This window comes from Hydra vulgaris, chromosome 08, assembly GCF_038396675.1.
Source record: "Hydra vulgaris chromosome 08, alternate assembly HydraT2T_AEP".
NCBI classification, from domain to species: Eukaryota; Metazoa; Cnidaria; class Hydrozoa; order Anthoathecata; family Hydridae; genus Hydra; species Hydra vulgaris.
This window is the reverse complement of record NC_088927.1, coordinates 66,633,458-66,657,816: the sequence shown is the minus strand read 5'-3', so window position 1 is coordinate 66,657,816 and position 24,359 is coordinate 66,633,458. Positions and strand designations below refer to the sequence as shown.

Genomic DNA, 24,359 nt, shown 5'->3' with positions numbered 1-24,359 from the left:
TTACACATTTAAGCTTTATGATAAGGCTGATGATAAAGTTTTATAATAAGGCTGAGTTACACTTTACAGTTAACTTGAGTTACACTTTACAGTTACACTGAGTTACACTTTACAGTTACACTGAGTTACACTTTACAGTTAACTTTAGCTAAGGCGAAAGCCTAAAAAATAAGCTAAGGTTCGGATTTAATCAAAACTTATGGGTCAAATCATTATGTTTCAACCAATCGCCTGTGGGGTACCATCTCCGATTTTCCTGATTTTTACATATTATTATGTGCATTATGTAGATAGGTTAAATTTGAAATGACTTATAATTAGTTGCACCCTTCACATAGGCCAGTTGGTAGATTAGAGGGGCACTGGTTTCTAGTAACACATTCAACCGTTGATGATTGAAAAATTTAAAAATGCTGGCATTTTTAATGTGGATTCGACAAGTTTATGATGTTTGCATTTTCAGATAGTTGGGTCTAATGGTCTTATATGCTGTTAATCTTAGATCAAAACAAAGTGTTAGAAAAATTTACAAGCATCTCAAAATGGCTGAAAAATGGACTTTTTAGGGGAGTGGACATTTTGCTTTTAGATGTATTTAAGTTCTAAACTGCAACAAGCTGCCTATATTTTACCCATTTATTTATTATTTAGTAGCTAATCAGAAAACTTATCTGTAAAACTTGTGGATGAATAGAGTAATGCTACAGTTAGTTTCAATTTGACATATTTTAGCAATTTTAGGATTTTTTCCAAAGTTGAGGAGGTCACAATTTTTTTCTAATTTAACACAAGTTAATAAAAACCACTTTTTTAAAGAGAGAGCTATCCAGAAAATAGAAAAAATGAGACACTTGTTGAAAGTGAGAAAAAAGTTATACAGCTCTTAAGTAGGTCTGTTTTGACCATTTGTAAATCAAGGGGGGCCACTGTGTCATGTTTCTAAGGCTATAATTTCTGAACCGTTGTACTTGGAAGTCTGAAATTTCAAATTTAACCTATCTACATAATGCACATAATAATATGTAAAAATCAGGAAAATCGGAGATGGTTCCCCACAAAGTTTTCTTTAAATTGTTTGAAATATAATGATTTGACCCTTATATAAGCCAACACAATTTGCATAAAATAAACTAAAATATACATCAGGTTGTTTTTTTTAATAAAAAGTTAATTATTTATCTCAAAGAAAATTTGTTACTTTTATTTTTCTTATTTTAATTTATATTTTTATTTTCTTATTTTGTATTGGATTACCTTAGATATAATAAGACTCTAAAGTATTTTTTATATTTAAAACAAAATTTATTTAGACTTCATTAATTAGTCCAAATGCTATTCAGTTTGATGCTATCTTGTCTAAAATTCGTGATTTACTTCTAGAAGGTCATGGAGAAGCTATTTACGAAGTAGGTGCTGGAGGTAACTTAAGAAATTATTTCTTTATGTTGTTTTTTTTGCTTTTTTTTTTTTTTTTTTTTTGTTTGTAAGCTCCGAGAATGCAAAGGAAATTTTTTATTTTTTTTTAATTTTACTTATTTAGAATTTAATTTTAATAGAATTTAATTTAAAAAGTTTTTCTTATGGATGTGCTAAACTCTAACATGTGTGGATTTAATCTGAGACCTTTTCTTATCTCGTATTAATTAAAAAAATGAAATAAAAAATTTCAAAATTATTAATAATAAAAATTTTAAAGTATTGTAAATAACATTGAAAATAACTTTTTTAAAATTTTTCAATAACAGTTATCTACGTATATTTTTTTCTTGAGAACCTGTTCTTTCAGTTTTTGACATTATATTAACAAGTAAATAATGAAGTTTTTTTAATGTTGTGACTGTTATAAGAGTTTCATAACTAAAATTGTAGGTTGGCTATTTTATTAACTTTCATTAAATGGTAAGAATATGAATGCAAAAGTTACACCAAGTAATTGGATTTACATAGGTAGCAACATTTACAATATGCATTATTCAGAACAATGTCATTGTCAAAATCATTTTGTTTTCAGATGAAAAATATTTTAAAGTTTATCCAGTCTCAAACAGCAGAACTAAGCGGTATCTTTCGACCCTTTATAATCAGGATGGTCCTGACCTCATCAAAACAGTAAGTCAGGCAAAGCACCACAGTTGTATCATGGTGTTTGTTCTGGTAGCTTCCAACAGCCTCAAAATGCCTCCATTTGTTTACCTACAGGCTTCAAAATGGGTGCAAAAGATTGTTTAGATTAAGTCTTCAAACCCCATGTGCTTCCATGTATACATGGTAAATTCAAAAATAGTGACAATTTTGTTTTCATGCAGGATGGTGCACTCTGTCACACATCAAAACTCTTCCAGGCATGACTCTGAAAGAATATTTCTCACTGGACCAAAAAAATCTGGCCTCTTAGCTTTTCAGATTTAAATACTATGGATTTTTCTAATTGGGCATATTTTCATGCCAAGTCTTGTAGTAAACAACTGGGGTTGATATTTGACTAGGGCCGGGGCCTGGTTTGATAAAATATAGCCTGGGCCAGGTTTGTGACCGGGGCTGCATAAACATTTATACATCCTAAAGTACTTTTTTTTTTCAAAATTTATGTTTGATTTTGTATATGTATTTATAAACATCATAACCAACATGATCATCATCATCACCATCATGATCATGATCATCATAATCATCATCATCATTATCATTATCATTGCCATCATCATTATCATCATCATTATTGTCATCATCATCATCAGCAGCAGCATCAGCAGGCTTTAGCCTTTCTCTTTAATGCTGTTTCTCTAATCATGGTCAATGCTCAAACGAGCTATTATCTCTGTTACAATAAACCAAAACTCATTCTTTTTAGGCTTCAACTAGTTGCATACTTTTTCTGCATCTGTCCCTATTTAATTAATACTGGCATAAATATGCCAGAATTTAATAAGTAGTAAATGTAAGTATAAAACTATAATATACAAAGAATTATAAATTTATTTGTAGCCCCAGCTATCAACCCCTGCTAAATGTTATAATTTTGCTGGGGCCAGATTTACAAAAAGTCTCATGTTTAGCTGGGACCGGGGCCCCGGTCACTTTCTAAAGTCTTGTAAGCAACAACATTTAAATGTTAAAAGCCCTAAAAACTTCCATCACTTGGAAAACCTGTTCCAAGTTTTGTCCTTGAATTGAGGCTGTTATTAAAACTAATCGTGGTTATATTAATTAGAATTATTTATAACTAAATTAAAAACAAACTTTTAATAGAAAATTTTTTCTTTACTGCTGCCGCACACAAATAAAATAATGTTTTTAATAGTTTAATTTTTATATTTCAATAACAGTTAATAATAAAATATTGTATAAAACATATTATTAATAAAACAGTTTATAATATAAATAGTTTAATAGCAATTAATTGCAATAAGTTAAATGTAAAAAATACAAACTAATTGAAGTTAAGAATTATCTTAAACCAGTTTATTTTTTTGTTCTTTTAAAAAACTTGGATTCCCTTATGTTATGAGAACTTTAGAGATCTAGAATTTCTTGGAGATACAGAAGTGGCTTCTGATCTCCAAGTTTGTGTCCCTGCTTAAATTTCTACTAAGATTTTTCTGTAAAACATTTAAATTACACTTATTTGATAAGACAAAAGTTACTAAGTTTAAAACAAAAATTACAAAGTGTAAACAGAACAATTTTTGATTTAAGAGTTCTGATTATTGATTTGAGTTATTGACTTGTTAATTTAAGTTTTAAGGAAAAAAACAAATTTAGATGCCTAAAGTGGGACTCCTCTTTAGGATGTTAAATGTTAAAAAAATGTTGAACAAATTGTAAAGTTTATTTACAATTTATAATTTTTTATCTTTTAGATGGCGTTGATTGTGGACTCAATGAAGATGACTTATACGCATCAATAGCAACAATTCAGAGTATTTGTACACAGCTTAATTGTGATTGTAATCTTTTAAGGGAAAAAAATGTTGAAAAAGGAAAGATTGCAGAGTTTTTATTGAGAATGAAGATTATAGAAGAAGATTTTTTTGAAGTCAGGTAATTGTTTTTTTGTTTAATTAATTTGGATAAAAAGTAGAACTAATAATTATTAATTTGGATAAAATAAGGCTTCAATTTTACTGTAGAACACACCATACACCATGCACATACAGAGTATACATAAGTCAACAATATACTGAGTACATATCATACACTATGCATTTATTTCAACTAGGTTAGGTGTATTGATAAATTGGCTGGTTCAAAAATATCTTTCATTAAGTTAGTGGATTGCTTACAAAGTTCAAATAAAGTTAACTAATTTTAAATAGTTGTGTATTTGTTTAAATATGTACATTGATGGGAATGTCTTTGCAATTTGCAATATTTTAAAAAATTTTCATATTAAATTTTTGTTATAATTTATAAAATAATTACTTTATTGGTGATAAATTAAAAATGCTTCATTCATGAAATATTACTAAAATAACTTTTTGATAAAGAAATAAAATAAAATAATTAGTTAAGCAAATTGTTTAGTATTTTTTTAGAATAAATATCAGAATAAATAGTTAAACTGCATGGAATTAAAATAAATATTTAAACTGCAAGGAATTAACAGAACTAATTGACATAGCATTAACATTATTAATTTACAAAATTAAAATATAGCAGTATTAGGGTGTCCCAAAAACAACATTTTTGAAAAATATATGCAGAGACCCCCTTAATGTGTTCTATCTAATACAAAAACATAAGATTTAAAATTTTTTTAAATAAAAAATATTTTACGGGGTCCCTCAAGACCCTCGAATATTTAATGGGTCCCTAATATTTTCAAAAAAAAAAGTTTTTTAAAATTATATAAAAATTTCAAAAATAATATTTAATTTGGAAAAATTTTAATCAAAATTGTCATAAAAATACATAAAAAATGCATTTTTTTGTTTTTTGTTAAAAAACGTAATTTTTCATGTAATAAAACCAAAAATAGCAATTCTATATTTGAAATCTATATTATTTTTGAAATTTTTATATAATTTTGCCACATTTGAGTACCAGGTTGACATATTTAAAAAAAAAAATTTTTTTGAAAATATTAGGGACCCATTAAAAATTCGAGGGTCTTGAGGGACCCCTAAAAATTTTTTTTATTCAAAAAAATTTTAAATCTAGTGTTTTTGTATTAGATAGAACACATATGCAGGGTCTCTGCATATATTTTTCAAAAATGTTGTTTTTTGGGACACCCTAAGCAGTATGCATGCTGAAATAAAAAGTTCATCACATAGAAAAGAAATTATTTACACCTCAAATCTAAATAAAAATCATTTTAATATTTATCTTTCAGTATAAAAATGCAACACTTTATGGCAAACTCAGTTTAAATAGATAATTTATGAGATGGATTGAAGTTGTATTTAAAATAGGACAAATTTTTATCATTTTATTGCCACAATGATTTTTTTAATATATTATATTTTATACTGAGAAAACATACAAGTTTAAAATTTTAAATTTAAAATTTGAAATTAAATTATTGATAATAAATTGTAAAAAACTATCAAATTGAAAATATAATCTAAAAAAAAATTAAAAATATAAAATGAAAGTTATAACAAAAAGGTCATTATCATTGGTTGCTAAGAAACAAGCCCTGGGTGTAACTGAAGTTTCTTTCCCTTTCCTTTCGCCTCTTTTTAATAGTGGTTAATCTTTTTTTTAATACTGATTTTTCTTTATTTTTTTGAAAGTTTTGAGAGTTGTATAAAAAAAACATAGGCCTAGAAATTTTAGAAATACTATAAACTTAAAGTGTATTATAAATGTGTGAGGGGGAGGGGATAATTTCATGTCAATTGACTCAAAAATCTTTTTAAAATGTCACCCTATATCTCAGATTTTGCTGATTTTTACACAGTTGAGAGTACTTAGTAAAAAAAGAATTCCTTGAGAATTTTAGCCTCTGGCTTCAAGAGGATCCTAAAATATGACTGTTTTTTTGAGAGATGTTGGCCAGGCCCCTCTTATCTCTTCAGAATTGCAACGTTTATTTAGAGGTTTCAAGTTACATAACTTTAAAAATATTTAATCTTTTTACTTAAAAATTTGTACCTGGCTATTTCAGGCCTCAGCGGAAATTAATAGATTTAAAATGGTATAAAGTTTGAGTTAAATGTGAACTAGATATTAAACAAGTAACTCCACTTTAACAGAATAAATTGTGTAACTATGTAAAAAACAAATAACTCCACTGTGGTATACATTTTTTAAAACTAGCCACTCCATAATGCGGTTTTAAAATATAATTAATTATTACTTAGTATAAAACAAATATTTCCAGTCAAAGGCATTACTTAAAATAATTAAATATAAATTCGTATAAAATGAACATTTCCACAATTATAATCAAAATTAAAGAAAGTAAAAAGCATTAACACATAAAAAGTATAAAACAAATATTTCCACTTAAAGGGTATAAATTGGGGCAGGATCGTTCTATGAACGTCATTGTGGTTGGTCTACCCAAAACCGAGAACAAAGACGACAAGACAAGCGTCACGGAGTTCATCAAGGCTTGTGGTCTTGATGACTTTACAATCAAACAAGCTCGACGCCTAAACTCAAGTAAAAAACAAACTGTTCATAACTCTAATATTATTCAAGTCTCTCTTGCAAACGAAATGGAACAAACCGCTGTTTTAAATCTCTGCAATCGCCATCAACTACAACAATTTAACGGAGTTTTCGCACGAGAAGACAGAACTCCGGCTCAGCAACAAGCGTTCAACGAAACTCGAGCTAGACTTAAAAAGAAAAACGAAGAGCTGAAAGATGCTGGGATTCTCGACCAACCGTTTCGGAATGTCATCCACAAAAGAACCGGTCAAATATGCTGTATTGATGTCACAATGTCAAACGAGCAAAAGAAATATGTGTTCGCCTCAGCAACTACAGCTCTCAACGAATATCGAAGAAGTAATACAGCAGCTACAACAAGCACCGCTCAAGAAAACTCGTCCACCTAAAAAAAAACACACCAAAATAACGACCAGCATCTCTGTAATAAATAAAAATAATCTATCTCCTGCAAATCTCCGCTTTTGGGCCAACAATCCATGCTCGCTAAATAAAAACAAACGCAACAAAGCCATAGCCCGTTTACACAACTTAGAAGTTAAAAATACTCCTCACATTTTATTCTTCACCGAAACTTGGTACAACGGAACAAGCGACACGGTTATACCAGGCTATCAAATTCATCGAAGAGATAGAGACGGAAGAGGAGGTGGCGTGGCCATTTATATACAAGAAGAGATAACTACATTAGAAACCAATTTTGCACAATTGAACTCAGACTCCATTGAACAAATGTGGCGCGTTATTAAGCTTGGCAACAACTCAATTCTTCTCGGATGTATATATCGTCCACACGACCTAAATGACGAAATTCTAAAAAACTATATAGCATCTATCAAAGCTTCGAAAGCTGCCGCCCAAAGGTTAGAGTGTGATTTCATTATAATCTATGGGGACTTTAATTTTAGCAACACATTTTATGAGTATATTGAGATTGGCGGTGGCGTGGCGACAACAGCGCACGTGCTAAATGAACGACCAGGAGACATGAAATTTCAAGATTGCTTAAACGAATGCCTACTCACACAATTGATCACCTTCAAAACATATCGTAGTAACAGATTTTCAGAGCCAAACAGTACTCTAGACCTAGTAATAACAGACAAACCAGATCTCTTGATAGAAATAAAAGAAGAAGACTCGTTCAGGGACACTCCAATGGGACAATCTCATGCTCTAATCACGGGTCGATTTGTTCTGAACGACAAGATAAAAGTACCACCAATCGTGCAGCGAAAGCGCTATATCTGGAGCAGAGCCGACTACGCTAATTTCTCGCTAAAATTAAGTTCAACAAATTGGAAAAGCTTATTCGAAAACTGCTCAGCTAACGAATGTTACAATCTATTCCTAGAAGTGTACGACGAACTAGCAACAGAACTCATTCCGTCTACTACCTTGCCCTTCAAGAAGAAACACGAACCATGGATAACAGACGAAGTTTTAAAAGCTATTAGAACAAAACAAGAACTTTGGAATAAATATATTGCCTCTGGTTGTCATACACATAGAGAGCTCAAAGACAAGCACAAAGAAGCATGCAGAAATGTAACCAAAACTTTGAGATTAGCAGTGTTAAAATATGAAGAGAACCTATCTAATTTATATAAAAACGACCCTAAAAAGCTACACGCTCATATCAAAAACAAAACCAACTCAAAATATGTATTCAACTCCATAGAAACAATCGATGGAACAATTTCAGCAGATCTTCAAATTATTTGCACAACCCTGAACAATTATTTTCAATCAGTATTTGTCAACGAGCCAGACGGACCTGTGCCGGAATTAGAACCCCGAACTGACAATAAATCTATATTAGACGAGAATATCTTTTCAATCATTGATATCCGTGCTCGACTCGCAAACCTAGACGAATCTAAATCTCTTGGTGTTGATAACGTTCACCCTCGTGTACTCAAACACTGCGCAGAAGCTTTTGCATTGCCACTAACATTAGTTTTCAAGAAATCTTTCTCAACCAGCACTATACCAGACCTGTGGAAAAAATCTAACGTCACGCCCATTTTCAAGAAAGGAAGCAAACTAAGAGCATCAAATTATAGACCAGTTTCTCTCACATCCATACCATGCAAAATATTCGAGAGTATATTACATGAAAAAATAATGCTACACTGTAACTTAAACGGTTTAATAAGCATAGCACAACACGGATTTGTTCAAAGAAAAAGCTGTTTGACTAATCTCCTCGAAACTCGCGACTTCCTCACAGAAGCTGCACACAAGAAGTATCCAGTCGATATGATTTACACTGATTTTGCAAAAGCATTTGATAAAGTCCCACATAATCGCCTATTGAGCAAATTGAAAGCATATGGCATCAGCGGGAAAGCACTAATGTGGATAAATGCTTGGCTTAACAATAGACAACAGCGTGTTGTCATTGATACTCACTCAACTGCTAAAATATTCACATCAGATTGGAAAAAAGTTACAAGTGGCGTCCCTCAAGGAAGTGTCCTCGGCCCTCTCCTTTTCGTACTATTTATAAATGATCTGCCGGACAACATTACCAGCCAGTTCAAGCTCTACGCAGATGATAGTAAAATTATGAACATGATAAAATCGAATGAAGATATGCTAGCTTTACAATCAGACATTGATCAAGCCATAAAATGGTCTCACAAATGGTTGATGTTCTTTAATGTGGAAAAATGCAAAACAATGCATGTCGGTCGAGGTAACAGAAAATCTAATCAAGTCTATTCAATGACGAACACAGAAGGCACTCGTCGAAACCTGGAGGAAACTGAAACTGAACGAGATCTAGGTATTCTAATATCAAATGACCTCAAAGTCCGTGCCCAGGTAGAGTCTGCAGTCTCAGTAGCCTATTACAAATTGGGCCTACTAAAAGAAGTGTTCCGAAGCAGAAGCATTTATCTCTGGCGAGCGCTTTACATCACATATGTGCGCCCACACCTGGAATTCGCTATTCAAGCATGGTCTCCTCACCTAAAAAAGGATATCAATATGCTTGAAAGAGTTCAGCGCAGAGCAACAAAAGTTTCCTCAATCAAACATCTCCCATATGAGCAACGCTTAAATATATTTAGAGTGACAACACTAGAAGAGAGAAGAGCTAGAGGAGATCTTATTGAACAGTTTAAAATTATAAATAAAATTGATGATGTTAACTTTTTTGTTCCTCAAAGGATCTCTAACAACGTATATTGCAGGAGGAGTCACAATAAACAGCTACACAGACAAATTGTCAGTGATTGCAAAGAGCGACATCACTTTTTTACTAATCGTGTCACACCGTCCTGGAATATGCTACCACAGGAAGCAATTGACACTCACTTGGTCAACTTATTCAAAAGTTTCCTATCATGATGGGCATCTTGTCTTGTTGACAATTAGCCCTACACATTAGTTAGTATAGTGATGCCTGGTGTTGCATCTCTTCGTCAATATACTTTATAATCAATGATTGACTAATTTATAGTATTATTGAATTTGTAAAAACATAAAAAAAAAAAAAAATATTATTGATTGTAAATTTATTGATTCTAAATAAAATCAAATTCATTCAATTCATATAAAAAATTGCCTAAATTTATCTAAATTGATAATTACAGGTATTTAACAATAATTTTTTACACTTCTGATCATTTCATCTGATTCAAAAGCCCCAGAAATATCCAGTTACAAATTTTTTAATTAAAAAAATCAAATATTATTAAAGTTATGTGATTTAAATTCTCCAAATAAATGTTGCAATTCTGAGGGGACAAGAGGGGCATAATCAATATTTGCTAAAAGTAAAACAGTCATATTTCAGGAACTTCTTGGAGACAAAGGCTAAAATTTTCAATCTGAGATGTATGGTGACATGACCTGAATCATTTGACACGGAATTACCCTGTGTATATATGTATATTTATATGTGTGTGTATATATATATATATATATATATATATATATATATATATATATATATTAGTGTATATATATGTATATATGCCTTATATGAACACATAAAATACTTCCTTTTGGCAACTTAGCCATGGCTCTTTGCAAATTTTGACAATTTTTAATTTTAGCGCTTTTTAAAAATTAAAAAATTTTAAAAATTAATTTAAAAAAAGTTAAATCTTATAAAATTTTAAAAATTAAAAATTTTAGCACTTTTTAAAAATGCGCGAAAAAAAACTAAGAAAATGTAAATGAGATTTTTAATTTAATTAATTCTATAATTCCAATTAAACTGCTACAAAATTTCCTAATTACTTTATTGCAATTTAATATAAGGCTATCATTTAAAAAATATTCAGATAAGAGTTCAAATCAAAATGGGTACAGAAGCTATCAAAAAATAATTCCAAATGGTTTTATCATGGAAATATAGTTTCTAATTAAAAAAATTATTTACATTACTAAACAAAATAATTACAATAATCTTGAAATAATCACATCTGCAAACTATTTTTTAACTATCCCAAGGTGCAACTTTTTTTTTTTAATGAATATTTTTATTTATTGATGAACATCTAATTTAAGAGATTTATACAAATAAGGGAGTTTTATTTTCAAACATTTGTTATTTTAGTTAATCAGTTATTAAATATATCAAAGATGGTAAATTTATTCAATTTTTATTTTTTTTTAAACTATTTTCTTACGCATTTGCAAACTGCGTGTGAAATAACGATAAATTCACAATAAAAAAACTTTTACAAGTGTTTTTTATATGCAAACAAACATTACTTCACTTAAAGGAAAATAAGAAAATTTAAAAAAAAACAAGCATGCAAAGTTTTATTTATAATAAATGCATTTGCTTTAAACTTTTAATGTAATTGCTAATTACTTTAAAAAAACCATGCTTAAACATTATGATTGCTTTTTTTAAAAGAATGCATTCATAATGTTTAATCACGGTTTCTTATGAAGTTTTTGCAAAAGTATTCATTTTAAGTAAAATTTTGCATGCTTTTGTAAGTGCATGCAAAAACCATGCTAAAACATTACTTTCTTCAAAAGCGTTTTTAGTTATTTTACTTAAAATTAACGTTATTGAAAAAAGTTATGTTTTGGCATGGTTTTTTTAAAAGTCTCTGAAATTAATTGTTTTTTATTTTAAATATGTGTTTTTTATAATAAATGAAAAACTATCAATCGCAAAATTATTTGGAAAAAAACTTCTGAAGTAATGCTTTCGTTTTAATCAAACGCCATAGTTTGCATAAACAAAATTAAAGTAAGGTGATATTTGTTATTCTGTCTGTTTTTTAACAAACATGCACATATTTGTTGATATGTCACACCCTGTATCCTATTAACTTTTTAATAAAATTTAAAATTTGCACCACAAAATTTTATTAAATTTCACGGCGCTTAAACAGCCTAATTTGCTTACTTTTTTAAACATCATGTTGTGTTCATTATATTGATTTCTAAAAAAATAAATTAAAAATCTGAGGGGGAAGGGACATCACGAGCCTTAAGCTCAAGACCTTCATGGCCCTTACCCTCACAATGGATCCGCCCTTGTATTAGCCTATTTATTCATGGGAGGGAGTAATAAAGATTGATAGAAATTTTTTTAGAGTGTGATAATTTTTTTTCTAACTTTCGCTTACAATTAAGTTTACATTTAATGTTTTAATTTTTTCTGGTTATTCTACTATTTATTTTGTTATTCTTTAAAATTTTAATTTTTAGTTAATTTATTTTAATTATTTTTTTTAAATATTTTATTCTCTTTTATGTTTATGGATTATTTAGTTTAATTTTGCTTTATTTTTTAAGCGTCTTTTTTATAAGCGCTTTTATAAGCAAATCATGAAAAGAGCTTTAGCCAAGTTGTCAAAACAAAGTATAATATGCATGGCCATATAAGGTGTGCGACCGCACGCCTCTTACGTGAAGGCTTGATATGCTTATGCATTTATGTATGTGTGTGTGTGTATATATATATATATATATATATATATATATATATATATATATATATATATATATATATATATATATATATGTATTTATGTATGTATGTATGTATATAGATATAGATAGATATAGATATATAGATAATATATATATAAAAGAATTTCAATTTTTAGAGTAGCTGTTGTGGGAAATGTTGATGCTGGTAAAAGCACACTTTTAGGTGTTCTTACTCATGGCTCACTTGATGATGGCCGAGGAACAGCGCGTTTAAAATTATTCAGACATAAACATGAAGCTGAGACTGGTCGAACAAGCAGTGTTGGAAATGATATTCTTGGTTTTAATAGTAAAGGCATTATTGTTAACAAGCCTGACCCTCATAGTAAGTAAGATTTTAAATATTTGTTGATTTCTTAAGGACAAACTATTTTTTACAAACTTTCTTAGTGAGTCAGTGTTAAAGTTTTTGAAGTAGTTGGCTGGTTTATAAAAAATTATCTGCAACACATATGCAATGGGCAATATTTAAATATGATGACAGATGATGAGGATGGTAGAATGGGAACTTGCGTGATGAATGAAGATTTGTTAAGCTTATTTATGTTAGATTAATAAATCTCTTATATCTTGACATATTAAACATACTGAAGTATCAGCCTGTAATGTGTTTGCTGGCTCTCTTCACAAGTGAGGTACACCAATTATCATTTATCTTTAATCTCCTAGTAGCCAGCCCTCTAATGCTGATCTACAATTTCCACAACACACACATGGAGCCCATTTCTTGTTATTTCATTGATCATCTATTTGGGTTGCAAAGTATGCAGCATATCTGGTCCACAGTTTGTTCTTGAGTTGGCAAATTTTTTTCCAATTTTTAGAAAAATGCCATAATTTTGTTTAACAATATCCAAAACAGAAAAGTTAAAGCACAGTTTTATGGAGAAAAAAAAAGTTGTTTTTAAATAGTTTTATATTAATATATGTCTGTGTAACACTATTTTAACAGTCATTGATAATGATTTTTAAAATATTTCAGCTAGATTTAATGACAAGAAGGGAAATAATAACTGAAAATTTTGAAAAATAAGTGTTCACATACTTTTAATTGATGCATAGCCATGGCTTTTTTTTTATATATATTAGTTATTTAGGTTCTCCAAGAAGTTCTTATGGCCTTATCACAAACCACCACGCAATAGCATTTACCAGAAAGTTCATGCCTTCTTTCTTATCAGTAATGCATATATATGTACAGAGCCAGCATTAAACCACGAACCTCCAGTGCTGAAGCCAGAACTCTGACCAACTACACCACTGCTGTGTCTATTGTATATGCATGTATGTGACACTAAACTTTGTTTTAATGGTATTGGTAATGATTGTGGATTACTTAAATAATTATAAAATCCATGTCTAACAATAAATGTTTAACAGTTAGGGTTAATTCAATGCATAAATCTTAATACATCTTGCTTTCACAGGACAAATTAGCTTCCATGTGTAATTTATGATAGATACTTTTAATAGTCTACTCTCAAATTTTTAGGAATTTTTTATCTTTAAAAATATTTGATAATAAATCTGTAAAATTTATTCAAGTCAGAAAAAATTTTTTAGTCCAAGGAGTTTATCTTTTTTGATTTTGGTCTCTGGAGTCCCAAATAGTTGATAGAACTTTGCATTCCTTTTATGAATGCTGTTGTTATGAACACTGTGTTGTAATGTTTGTAGTACACCAAGGTAAAATTAGGTAATCACAAATTTCGATGAGCCAAAGCCAACAGCGATCTTTAATGTATATTATTTGAAGCAGTTGCAATTGCAAATGCTGATTTTTATATTCTCAGGTAAAAATTTGTATGAAAAAAAGTTTTATGCTTTACAATGATCTTGACACAAAATAACCCAGTGATATATATTACAAAAATATACATGATTGAAATAACCTGGTCAGACAAATATTACCTTCGATTATTTTCTGTCAGGTAGTGCAAAGCCAATATTAAAATTAACGTGTACTTTTCAGACCATGGGTATCAACAAGAAATGCTTATTCTTAAAGTTCATTTATTTGTATGCACTTTTCAAATTAAAGTAGTAATGTATTTTTATTTACCACATTTCTATTTTTATTTTATTTTTATAATTTTTTTTTTTTTTTTATTAGCTTTTGGTATATAGCAGTCATACAAATACTAGATAAAAATATTTTTTTCAAAAGTGTTTTTATCAAACTTATCTAATTTTCAAAATTAGGTAAGTTTGAGTCAATTCGCCCCTTGCAAACATTTTTCTTTGCTAATTATCTTTTATTATAATCTCTATTGTAAGCAGAGTTTATAGAGATTTTATATATATATATATATATATATATATATATATATATATATATATATATATATATTTATACTTTGCTATTTAGTAATATTAATTTTTTTTATTTCATTTTTGTTTTTGTTTTATATTATATGATTTGATTTTATTTTATATTTGTTTTTCTAAAAAATATTAATAATAATTTGCTAGGTGGAGCATTAGATTGGTCACAAATATGCAGAGATTCTTCTAAAGTGTTAACTTTTATTGATCTTGCTGGTCATGAAAAATACCTTAAAACTACTGTCTTTGGAATGACAGGTCATGCACCAGATTTTTGCATGTTAATGATTGGTGCAAATGCAGGAATTGTTGGAATGACAAAAGGTTGTTATTTGTTTCCTTTTAGATTAATTTACTTAAAATTGCACTCAGCTTGTTTAGAATATAAGTACAATAAATGTAGTAAGATTTTTTTGATATAATTAATAAGTAAGACATACTTTGTATTTATTTTGAACTTTTATTTTTATACCTAAATGTTGCTTAATAAATATTGCATTAAATTAATGGCTATTAAAGTTCATTCTTTTTGTTATCTGATCATTTTTCCTTGTTTATGGTAAAATAATTAAATGCTATATAATTACTTTATAATATGATGTTATATGTTGTCATGAAATGGCACTCTTATTTAACATTATGACATCATTTTCTGTTCTAAATTTTATAAAAAAATTTCAAAAAGGTAAAGAAAAAATTATTAATTTTTTGAATTTATAAATTAGAATAAAACAGTTTTTGAATAAAATGAATTTTATATGTATATATATATATATATATATATATATATATATATATATATATATATATATATATATATATATATATATATATATATATATATAGTTTTTATATAGATTTATTAAGAACTTTTGACTCTACAAGAAAATATAAACTTTATTTTACAATTTTATTTAGCTTTTAAGTTAAAAGCATTTAATGTTAAAAAGATAATGTTTAATTATATAATAATCTAAATTAATATGTTAATTATTCATACAACTATGGTTATGCAATTAAATAGAAAAATAGGAAAAGTTAGAAATAATGCAGTTATTAATTACAAAGAAAAGTAATGCAGTTATCAATTAAAATTAATTACAAAGATAAGGAAGTGAAGTAAAAATTATTAGTATTTACATTTTTTGGTACAAAATTCATCCTCCAAAAATTCCTCAAACATGTATTTTTGGCAACCGTGTAAAACACACCCGACTTAAACATTTGAAACTTTTGCATGTTAACCATTGGTTATTAGATGTTCCAACATTTTGGACCCTTCTTGCATTTTTGTGTGTTTTTTCTTTAATTTTGTTGAGTGGATTGACTTTCCAGTTGCTGATTATTTTACGTAGGATTTTTTTTTGTTGAAATTCTTTTAATTTTCTGGTCTTCAGCCATTTTGAGTTTGTTTAACATCTCAGGTAAATTGAGACATCCCACTTCAGGTTTGCTTTCTCTTGCATTTTTTTGTGTTGACATGATCGACTTGTAATTATTCTTTTAATTTGCTTTCTAAAGCAATTCTGTTTTCTTAAAAAGCAGTTTGAATTAGATTAACATTATTGATTTAATAGATAGGAGTAGTTAAGTTAAGATTGGGATAGTTGAGTTAAAGTTGGTAAAAGTTGTGAACATATAGAACAGAAGTGTAAACAAATGTGATCTGTTTGATGGTTGAAATATTTCTGTAATTTGCAGGTAATATATTTTTATAAATACAAATAGATTTTTTAACTGTCTAGCGGAAATGAGCCTGTGTTTTGAAATCCTGCCATAATTTGAAGAGGCATAAAGCATTTAACAGACTTAAAGTGTATTATTTTAGGGATTCCAAAGTGCTGAGACAAGTTGTATTCATATTAAAGAGAATGATAATAAAAAATGTTGGGGCAGAATTTTATAAGTAAAACAAAATAATCAAGGTATTCCAAGAAAAATAAACTTAAAGCGTGCCGTCTCCATGTTAGCCAGTCTCTCAAAGTCTTTAAAATATACACTGCAATCTACAGACTTTATAATTTATTCAAGCATGTTTAATTCTAAAGAGTTTAGTAAATGGCGTTATTGTAGAATTTCGATAAGAAATCTGATAATTCTTCTGTTTTTTATCAAATTAAAGAATTTTTTTATTTATAATTGTAGATTACTGAAGAATTTGTTTAGTTACTCATTTGTTTATGATGAAAAAACAATAGTTTTGGCTTTTTCATCATAAATTGCCAAAGAATTTTTTTAGTTATTTTATTTTCTAAATTTCGATAAGAATTTTGATAAGAAATCTAAAAGTTCTTTTTTTTATCAAATTATAGAATTTTTTTATTTATTATTATAGGTTACTAAAGAATTTGTTTAGTTACTTATTGTTATATAAAAGTTTTTTTTTTCATCATAAATTACTGTAGAATTTCTTTAATTATTTTATTTTCTAAATTTCATGAAGTTCGCATTAAAAATATGAATAAAATATTTCAGATAATTTAAGCTCTTCTATTGCGATAAATTATTTTTGTGTTATATTTATTGTTATTAAATGATTATTATCCTTATTAAGATTATTTTTTTTTTAAATATTTTGTTTTAACACTACCGCAAGCCGCTAATAACATCTTTTGATTTTTTCAAATTTTGACAGCAAGCTGCTGGTAGCAGCTTTTGAGTATGCTTCAAAATCTTGTTTTGTACATTTTCACTCTAGACACATAATTTTTTTGCTCTTAAAGTTTAATTAATTCTTTACGTAATCAAGAACGGGTAAGAGTTGTATTGTGTTATTATAAAAAGTTATCACTTGACAAAGTTAAAAATATTGAGTAGTTCTTGATTAAAAAGACTTCTTTAAATTTAGTTTTAAAATAAAGTAGCGTTAACACTGTAAAATTTAACTTGTAAAAGTGCAAGTATTTAGCTAAGTAATTAAAAAGTTCTTTTGAAGAAAAACATTCTTTTTATACATTCAATGAGTTTCGTTTGGGCCTAATGTTTTAACTATTATTTATAAAACAATGGTTTTAAGCACTTTGCATTTCTTTTTGTTCAATGATGTGTGTTAAAAACTTATTTAATTAAAAAGTTCATTTGTATAGCTTTCTATTGATATATAGTTTGCTTGCTTTTAAAGAGATTTACCATTTGAATTTTAATTAGCTGTCAATTTTATACCATCCAAATTTTATTCAAAAAAATGTGCGGTCACATAAAGAATTTTGTTAAAACCGCTGGTAGCAAAAGAGTTAACCTTATGAAAGTTTAATTTACAGCATTAATTTGCTAAATTTTTCATTGGGTAGAAATATTCTTGAAATTCTTATTTAATCATGCAAAATTATATTTAATAAAATTTATTCTGTAAGACATGTATTGCTTATTGCATGTTTTGTTTTTAAAATCGAACAATTATTGGTCAAGATTGCAAAAAAGTGTAGCATTATCAAGTCAATTTTAAAATTGAAATCTTTTAATGAAAAACTTTTTATTGTCAATTTTAGTAGTTTTTTGATTTGTAATTATAAGAGACAGGTATTAATGTAAAATACTTGCCAAATAAGACATAAATTAGGAAATGTTAAATGTAATATGTTTTTAAACGCCTGCTGCAACACATTGACAATTTTAATCGTCATCTGTCTTGAATTATTGCCATAAAATATTAATTATTGCTTTAATTAATAAAAAGCTGTCCGTAAATTTGTTAAGTATAAAATCTATAATTATTTTCAACTAAAAATTGAAGAATTCAGTAAATATCTCTTATAAATGATGTTATTTATTAATTAAAAATTTAAGAATTTGTAAAATCTGATTTTGATAGGAGAGCAAAAATGTCATTGTGACAAACGGCGTAGATAAACTAGAAAAAATGTTCACAATGTATACATTAAAAAAAAGATTCAAAATATGTAAGGTGATCAACGTTTGTTTTGAATATTTATTATATTCAAGAGAACATTTATTATATTTTAACGTAAAAATTTTATTTGTATTCTAAAGACTTTAAGAGACAGCCTATTATGAAGGCGCCAAAATTCAATTAAAACAACAAAGTTTATTTCTTTTGGAATACCTTTATTATTTTGTTTTACTTAAAAAAAACTCCTGTCCAAACATTTTTTTGTTTATCTTTCTCTTTAATATGAACACAACTTGTCTTGGCACTTTGAGATCCCTTTAAAGCTGATCAAAAGCAGTTTTAGATAAATTGTTGCATGCTGTGTTGGTGTAACATTCAAATAATATTTAGCGCTAAACTTATAAATACACACTAACTTTAAAAGCCTGATATTTGCAATGAATGATCCACTAGGCATTAATCTAAATTGGGTGTTGTGGCTATCAAGTACTAACACATGGTTTATAGAAATTTTTTTGAAAGCTGGAATAAATATTTTAATCAGAGATCAGATGAATTATCTTTTATTCAAACTGACAATGAAGTTGTATATTATGCATGTTTGGGCTTTTTGCATGCCAATTTACAAAAAGGTGTTTGGCTATAAAAGTTATTAATGGTTGAAGTGCAACTCCAGCAGCATTTACCTGTTAGTTTATTTTATTTATTTCCGGTTACTTTAAAAGAATGCTTGGAACTACATTTGCAGAATTAGTTTAGAGAATTGTTTGATTACCTTTGTCACCATTGCACCCAATTTCATCAAGGTTAAGGCATATGACATGTTGATGTTTGCTTCAAAAAATGAGTCTTGCATCTGTTGAAATATTTATACCAGTACAAGTAGCTGCTCTTAGTGGTGTAATTTTACTTGCAGTTCTCTTGTTTAATCAATGTTTTTAGTGTTTGATCAAAGCATAATACCAAGCTTTGAATGGTTACCGTTTGTAATAAATTAATTTATTTCATATATTGTAAATAACTAACAAGAAGATCAAGTACTTGTGTGTGGTTTTTACCAAAATCTCAATCTGCAAATTTAATAAGCATTTCAACTAGAATCAAAGTTCTGTTTTTGCTGAAACTTCAATTTGAACCAATAACAAAATTTGGGCTTTGTTACATTTTATACATTAGGTAAGAAGCAAAATCTTGGTTGAAAAACATCCAGAAAATAAGAATTTTATTGATGCAAGCTTTTAGTTATTTGTATAGATTTTTATGTAATTTAATTTTTGTCATTATTTATTTATGACTATTGATTTATTGTTATTATGTAAGATGGAAAGAAGTTGTTAAAAAAATAAACAACAAATGTAAAAAACAATAAGTCTAAGTAAACAACAAATGTAAAATTGCATTTTTAGTAAACATTTTCTAATGAAATTAGTTTTGTGTAGCTGAAATTTCAGTATTAGTTTTGGTAAAATATTTGCTGAATTATCAGTTTCTGTTTCAGATTGATCTAGTATACCCAAAATTTCAATTTATTTCAGGTTTTGTGTATATCCTGTTTTGGTCAGTTACTAATTGCAATTAATGTTAATTCAGTAAAAGTATTTAAAATAGTGATTGTGCCAATGCAAATAGAGCATACAGGGTTCCTCACATTGAAAGATAAAGTTGCCTATGGAATGCCATAAATAAATTATGCTTTACACAATGATAAGTCAGATTTTATTTTTGAAATTGCACCATTTAGTTGCTTGTCAGTGTAATTCTTTATTAATTTGTTTGCCATTGTGTGAATCTTTCTTCATTGACTGAGATAAAGTTGTTAATTGTTTTTTTAAGTTAATTTATGTAGATTTCTCATTCTTATAAAAAAAGTTGATGCATGAGATGTCGATAAATTAAATTTTAATTAATGAGCGTGAAATAATTATACAACTATATAAAATAAATAGTCAGTTGAACATCTTTTTACTTCAGTTTTTTTCTTCATAACTTTATTCTGCTACAAGCGAATTCAGTTCTGTAAAATGGATCGTCTTCAGCAGAATTTTTTGTACAAAACTACTAGGAAATGACCAGGGTTTTTGAATAAAAAAGTTATTTAAATTTAAAAAAATTAGATAAGTTTACAAATATATATATATATATATATATATATATATATATATATATATATATATATATATATATATATAATATATATATATATATATATATATATATATATATATATATATTAGACTGAGGCTCGAAATTGGCCTAGGAATTTTACATTTGTCTGGCCCACATCAAAAAAAAGAAAGTAAAAAAAGAAACGGGTTAAAAATTGATAAAACCTGCTTTTGTTTTTTATCACCTAATTTTTCAGCTCCTTCCTTTCTTTTCTTGCATTCACTTAATTTGAAATTTTTGACCAACCTGATTTAGGCTGACCCACTGGCCCAAATTCATCCCAGCCCACCGGGAATTCTTCTGGTGCTCCCTGTGGCCAGTCTGCCACATATATATATATATATATATATATATATATATATAAATTTATATGTATATATACATAAATTTATATGTATATATATAAATTTGTATGTATATATATAAATTTATATTTATATATATAAATTTATATGTATATCTATATATATGAATTTATATGTATGTATATATATATATGAATTTATATGTATAGAGGAGAGTGGGGCACCATGATACATGGGGCACTATGAAACATTGTAATTGTGGAGGCATCTTGAGAGTTATGACATCCACTTTCATATGATGAAACAGTTGCTAAAAGAGCTATGTTTTGGAAAAAAATTGATATTGTTACACACCATTAGGCTTGTGAGGGGTTGAATTACGTATTTTTTTGATGGCAAAGTAATTTATTAGTCTTTAAAGTTGATAAGTTTTAAAGTATCTTATTCAATGTGTCTATTGGTAAGTACCATTATTTTGTAAGCTACGATCCGAAAGCTTTTTACTTCCTTAAACAAACTCATTGAAAAAACAAGTACAAATAAAGCTTTTATTTTCTATTAGCAAGTATGGGGTAACTTAATACAGCAATAGTGGGAGAGGGCCCCAAGAATAGTACTCCATTGTATTGTAAACAGTTTTAAAAATCATTTCTAATAATATTTATATTGAATTTTTAAGAGATTTATGTAAATATAATACTAGGAGATCTCATTCTGATACAAAGCCACTGTTTTTTGTAGCTTAAAAATAACATTTAAAACCATCTTTGATCTGGTCTTCTGAAATATAATTGGGACCATTGGATACATTATTTGGATTAAAATTATTAATTTGCTTACCTTACAAGTAAAAATCTGCTTTTTCTCTGTTTTATACTTTATTTACTTTTGTAATGATGCTCATAGTGTCATATGTATATCTCTGTGTGTGTGTGTTTATATATATATGTATATATATATATATATATATATATATATATATATATATAATATATATATATATATATATATATATATATATATATTATATATACAGTATTGGACAAAACATTTGCAACCAACATCGAACAATGCTAAAAAGTGTTCCTAATTGTACATTTCTTAAAAACGTAACGAACTATACTACCACAGCAAACATTTCAAGAGTCTGGAGTCATAGCATGCCATAACATGAGCAATCAGCTGACAGGTGACAGCACACAGCCAGAACTTCGTTGACAAGTGCCATTTTGCAGCGGACAAAACAAGTGCAACTTTTTTGGTTTGTTTCATTTTCTTAAGTCTGGTCCGTGTCAACGTCACGGAAGTGTTTTAATAATTAAAGGAAGTATCCAGAAGTATCCAGAAGTTTCCAGAAGCATGCAGAAGCTTCCAGAAGTTTCCAGAAGAAGCATCTGGAAGCATCCAGAAACATTCAGAAGCATCCGGACGCATCCAGAAGCTTCCAGAAACATCGAAAAGAAGCATCTAGAATCTTCCGAAACAGTTTCACACAGGTTCATTTTACTATAAAAGAGACATGTAAATCGACATGTAATTCAGTCAGTATATGGAAGTCAATCAGTCAGCATTATCAAGGCAGTTTATCGAAGTGAGTTTTTTCAAAGTGTTTTATCGAAGAACATCAATACAAGTAGTGAAATATAACAAGTGTTTCATTACATCAATACAGTCCATATCCAACCAAGACGTTGTGTTCCACAGAGCATTAATGTATCATCACAAGGTAAATGTAACACGGTAAGCCTTAAGAAGCGTGATTATTTATTTTTATTATTTTTATGACTTCAAGTGCAAAAATGGCTCCCGACAGTCTTGGATTGGAACTAAGAAAGAAAATTATTGGCGATTACGTAAGTGGAATATCACAAAAAAGTATTTTTGATAAATGTCGTGTGAAAAAATGGACCGTATCAAGACTATGTTCCAAATATCGTTGAACGAGAAACGTTGGCAGCAGATAACAAAGGTGGAAGACCGCGTTCTACCACTTCTAGAGAGGATTCTATGATTGTCAGATCCGTCAAGAAGGATCCCTGGATATCATCAGTCGAGATACAAAAGCAATTTGAGCTGCCTGTATCGGACCGAACAATCAGACGACGTGCTGTTGAAGCCGGATTGTTTTTTCGACGCCCTGCAAAGAAACCGCTGATTTCACTAAAAAACCAGAAGAAAAGACTCCTGTTTGCTACATCTCATATTGACTGGAATGTGCAGAAATGGCGAACTGTCCTGTTCAGTGATTAATCGAAGTTCAACATCATTGGGAGCAATAGCATTTGCCGTGTACGTCGACCGGCCAGAAAACGCCTAGATTTGCGTTACTGCCATAAGACCGTGAAGCATGGTGGAGGCAATGTAATGGTCTGGGGGTGTTTTTCTGCTAACGGTCTAGGTCCAATACATCGAAACGATGGAATAATGGACCGTTTCATGTATAAAAACATCCTGAAAGATGTTATGTTTCCTCATGCTGAATGGAATATGCCAATAAAATGGGTTTTTCAGCAAGACAACGATCCGAAACACACTGCAAAAGTAGTCAAGCAGTGGTTTCAAGACAACCACCTATCGGTGGTGGATTGGCCGCCTCAATCTCCGGATCTCAACCCTATCAAGAACCTGTGGGAGATCGTCAACCGTAGAATTAATCGTAAAGGTGTTCGTAATAAGGATCAACTGTTTGAACAAATCCAAAAGGCCTGGGCAGCGATTCCACAAAGTTTCATTGATTACCTGATTGAATCTATGCCTCGAAGATGCAAGGCTGTGATCGACAACAAAGGATTCGCCACAAAATATTAATAGCGAAATACAGCTTGGTCAACATTTTATCGAGTTGCACTTGTTTTGTCCAGAAGGAAATCAACTTTTTTTAATACTTTTGATTAGTTTATTAATTTTCGTGTACAAATAATGAACTTTGTGATGAATAAAACTTGAAGAACTTTGTCTCTAAACAGTTACATATTTATTTCTCTAAATTGAAAAAATGCAGCACTTTTATATAAAGAAACTAAGTTAGCATTATTTGGTTGCACTCGTTTTTGTCCAATACTGTATATATATATATATATATATTATATATATATATATTTATATATATATATATA

General features: G+C 28.6%; 1 protein-coding gene across 1 annotated transcript in view; it reads left to right on the top strand.

Annotated features, from left to right (window-relative positions):
• The window catches only part of LOC100210963 (GTP-binding protein 1), a 40,905-nt gene that overhangs the window by 4,762 nt on the left and 11,784 nt on the right, over positions 1 to 24,359 (top strand). Inside the window, exons 2-5 of the mRNA XM_065804206.1 lie at positions 1,311 to 1,419; positions 3,861 to 4,041; positions 12,714 to 12,922; positions 15,070 to 15,246. Of these exons, the coding sequence (XP_065660278.1) occupies positions 1,311 to 1,419; positions 3,861 to 4,041; positions 12,714 to 12,922; positions 15,070 to 15,246 (676 nt within the window). The remainder of the gene's footprint in view (positions 1 to 1,310; positions 1,420 to 3,860; positions 4,042 to 12,713; positions 12,923 to 15,069; positions 15,247 to 24,359) is intronic.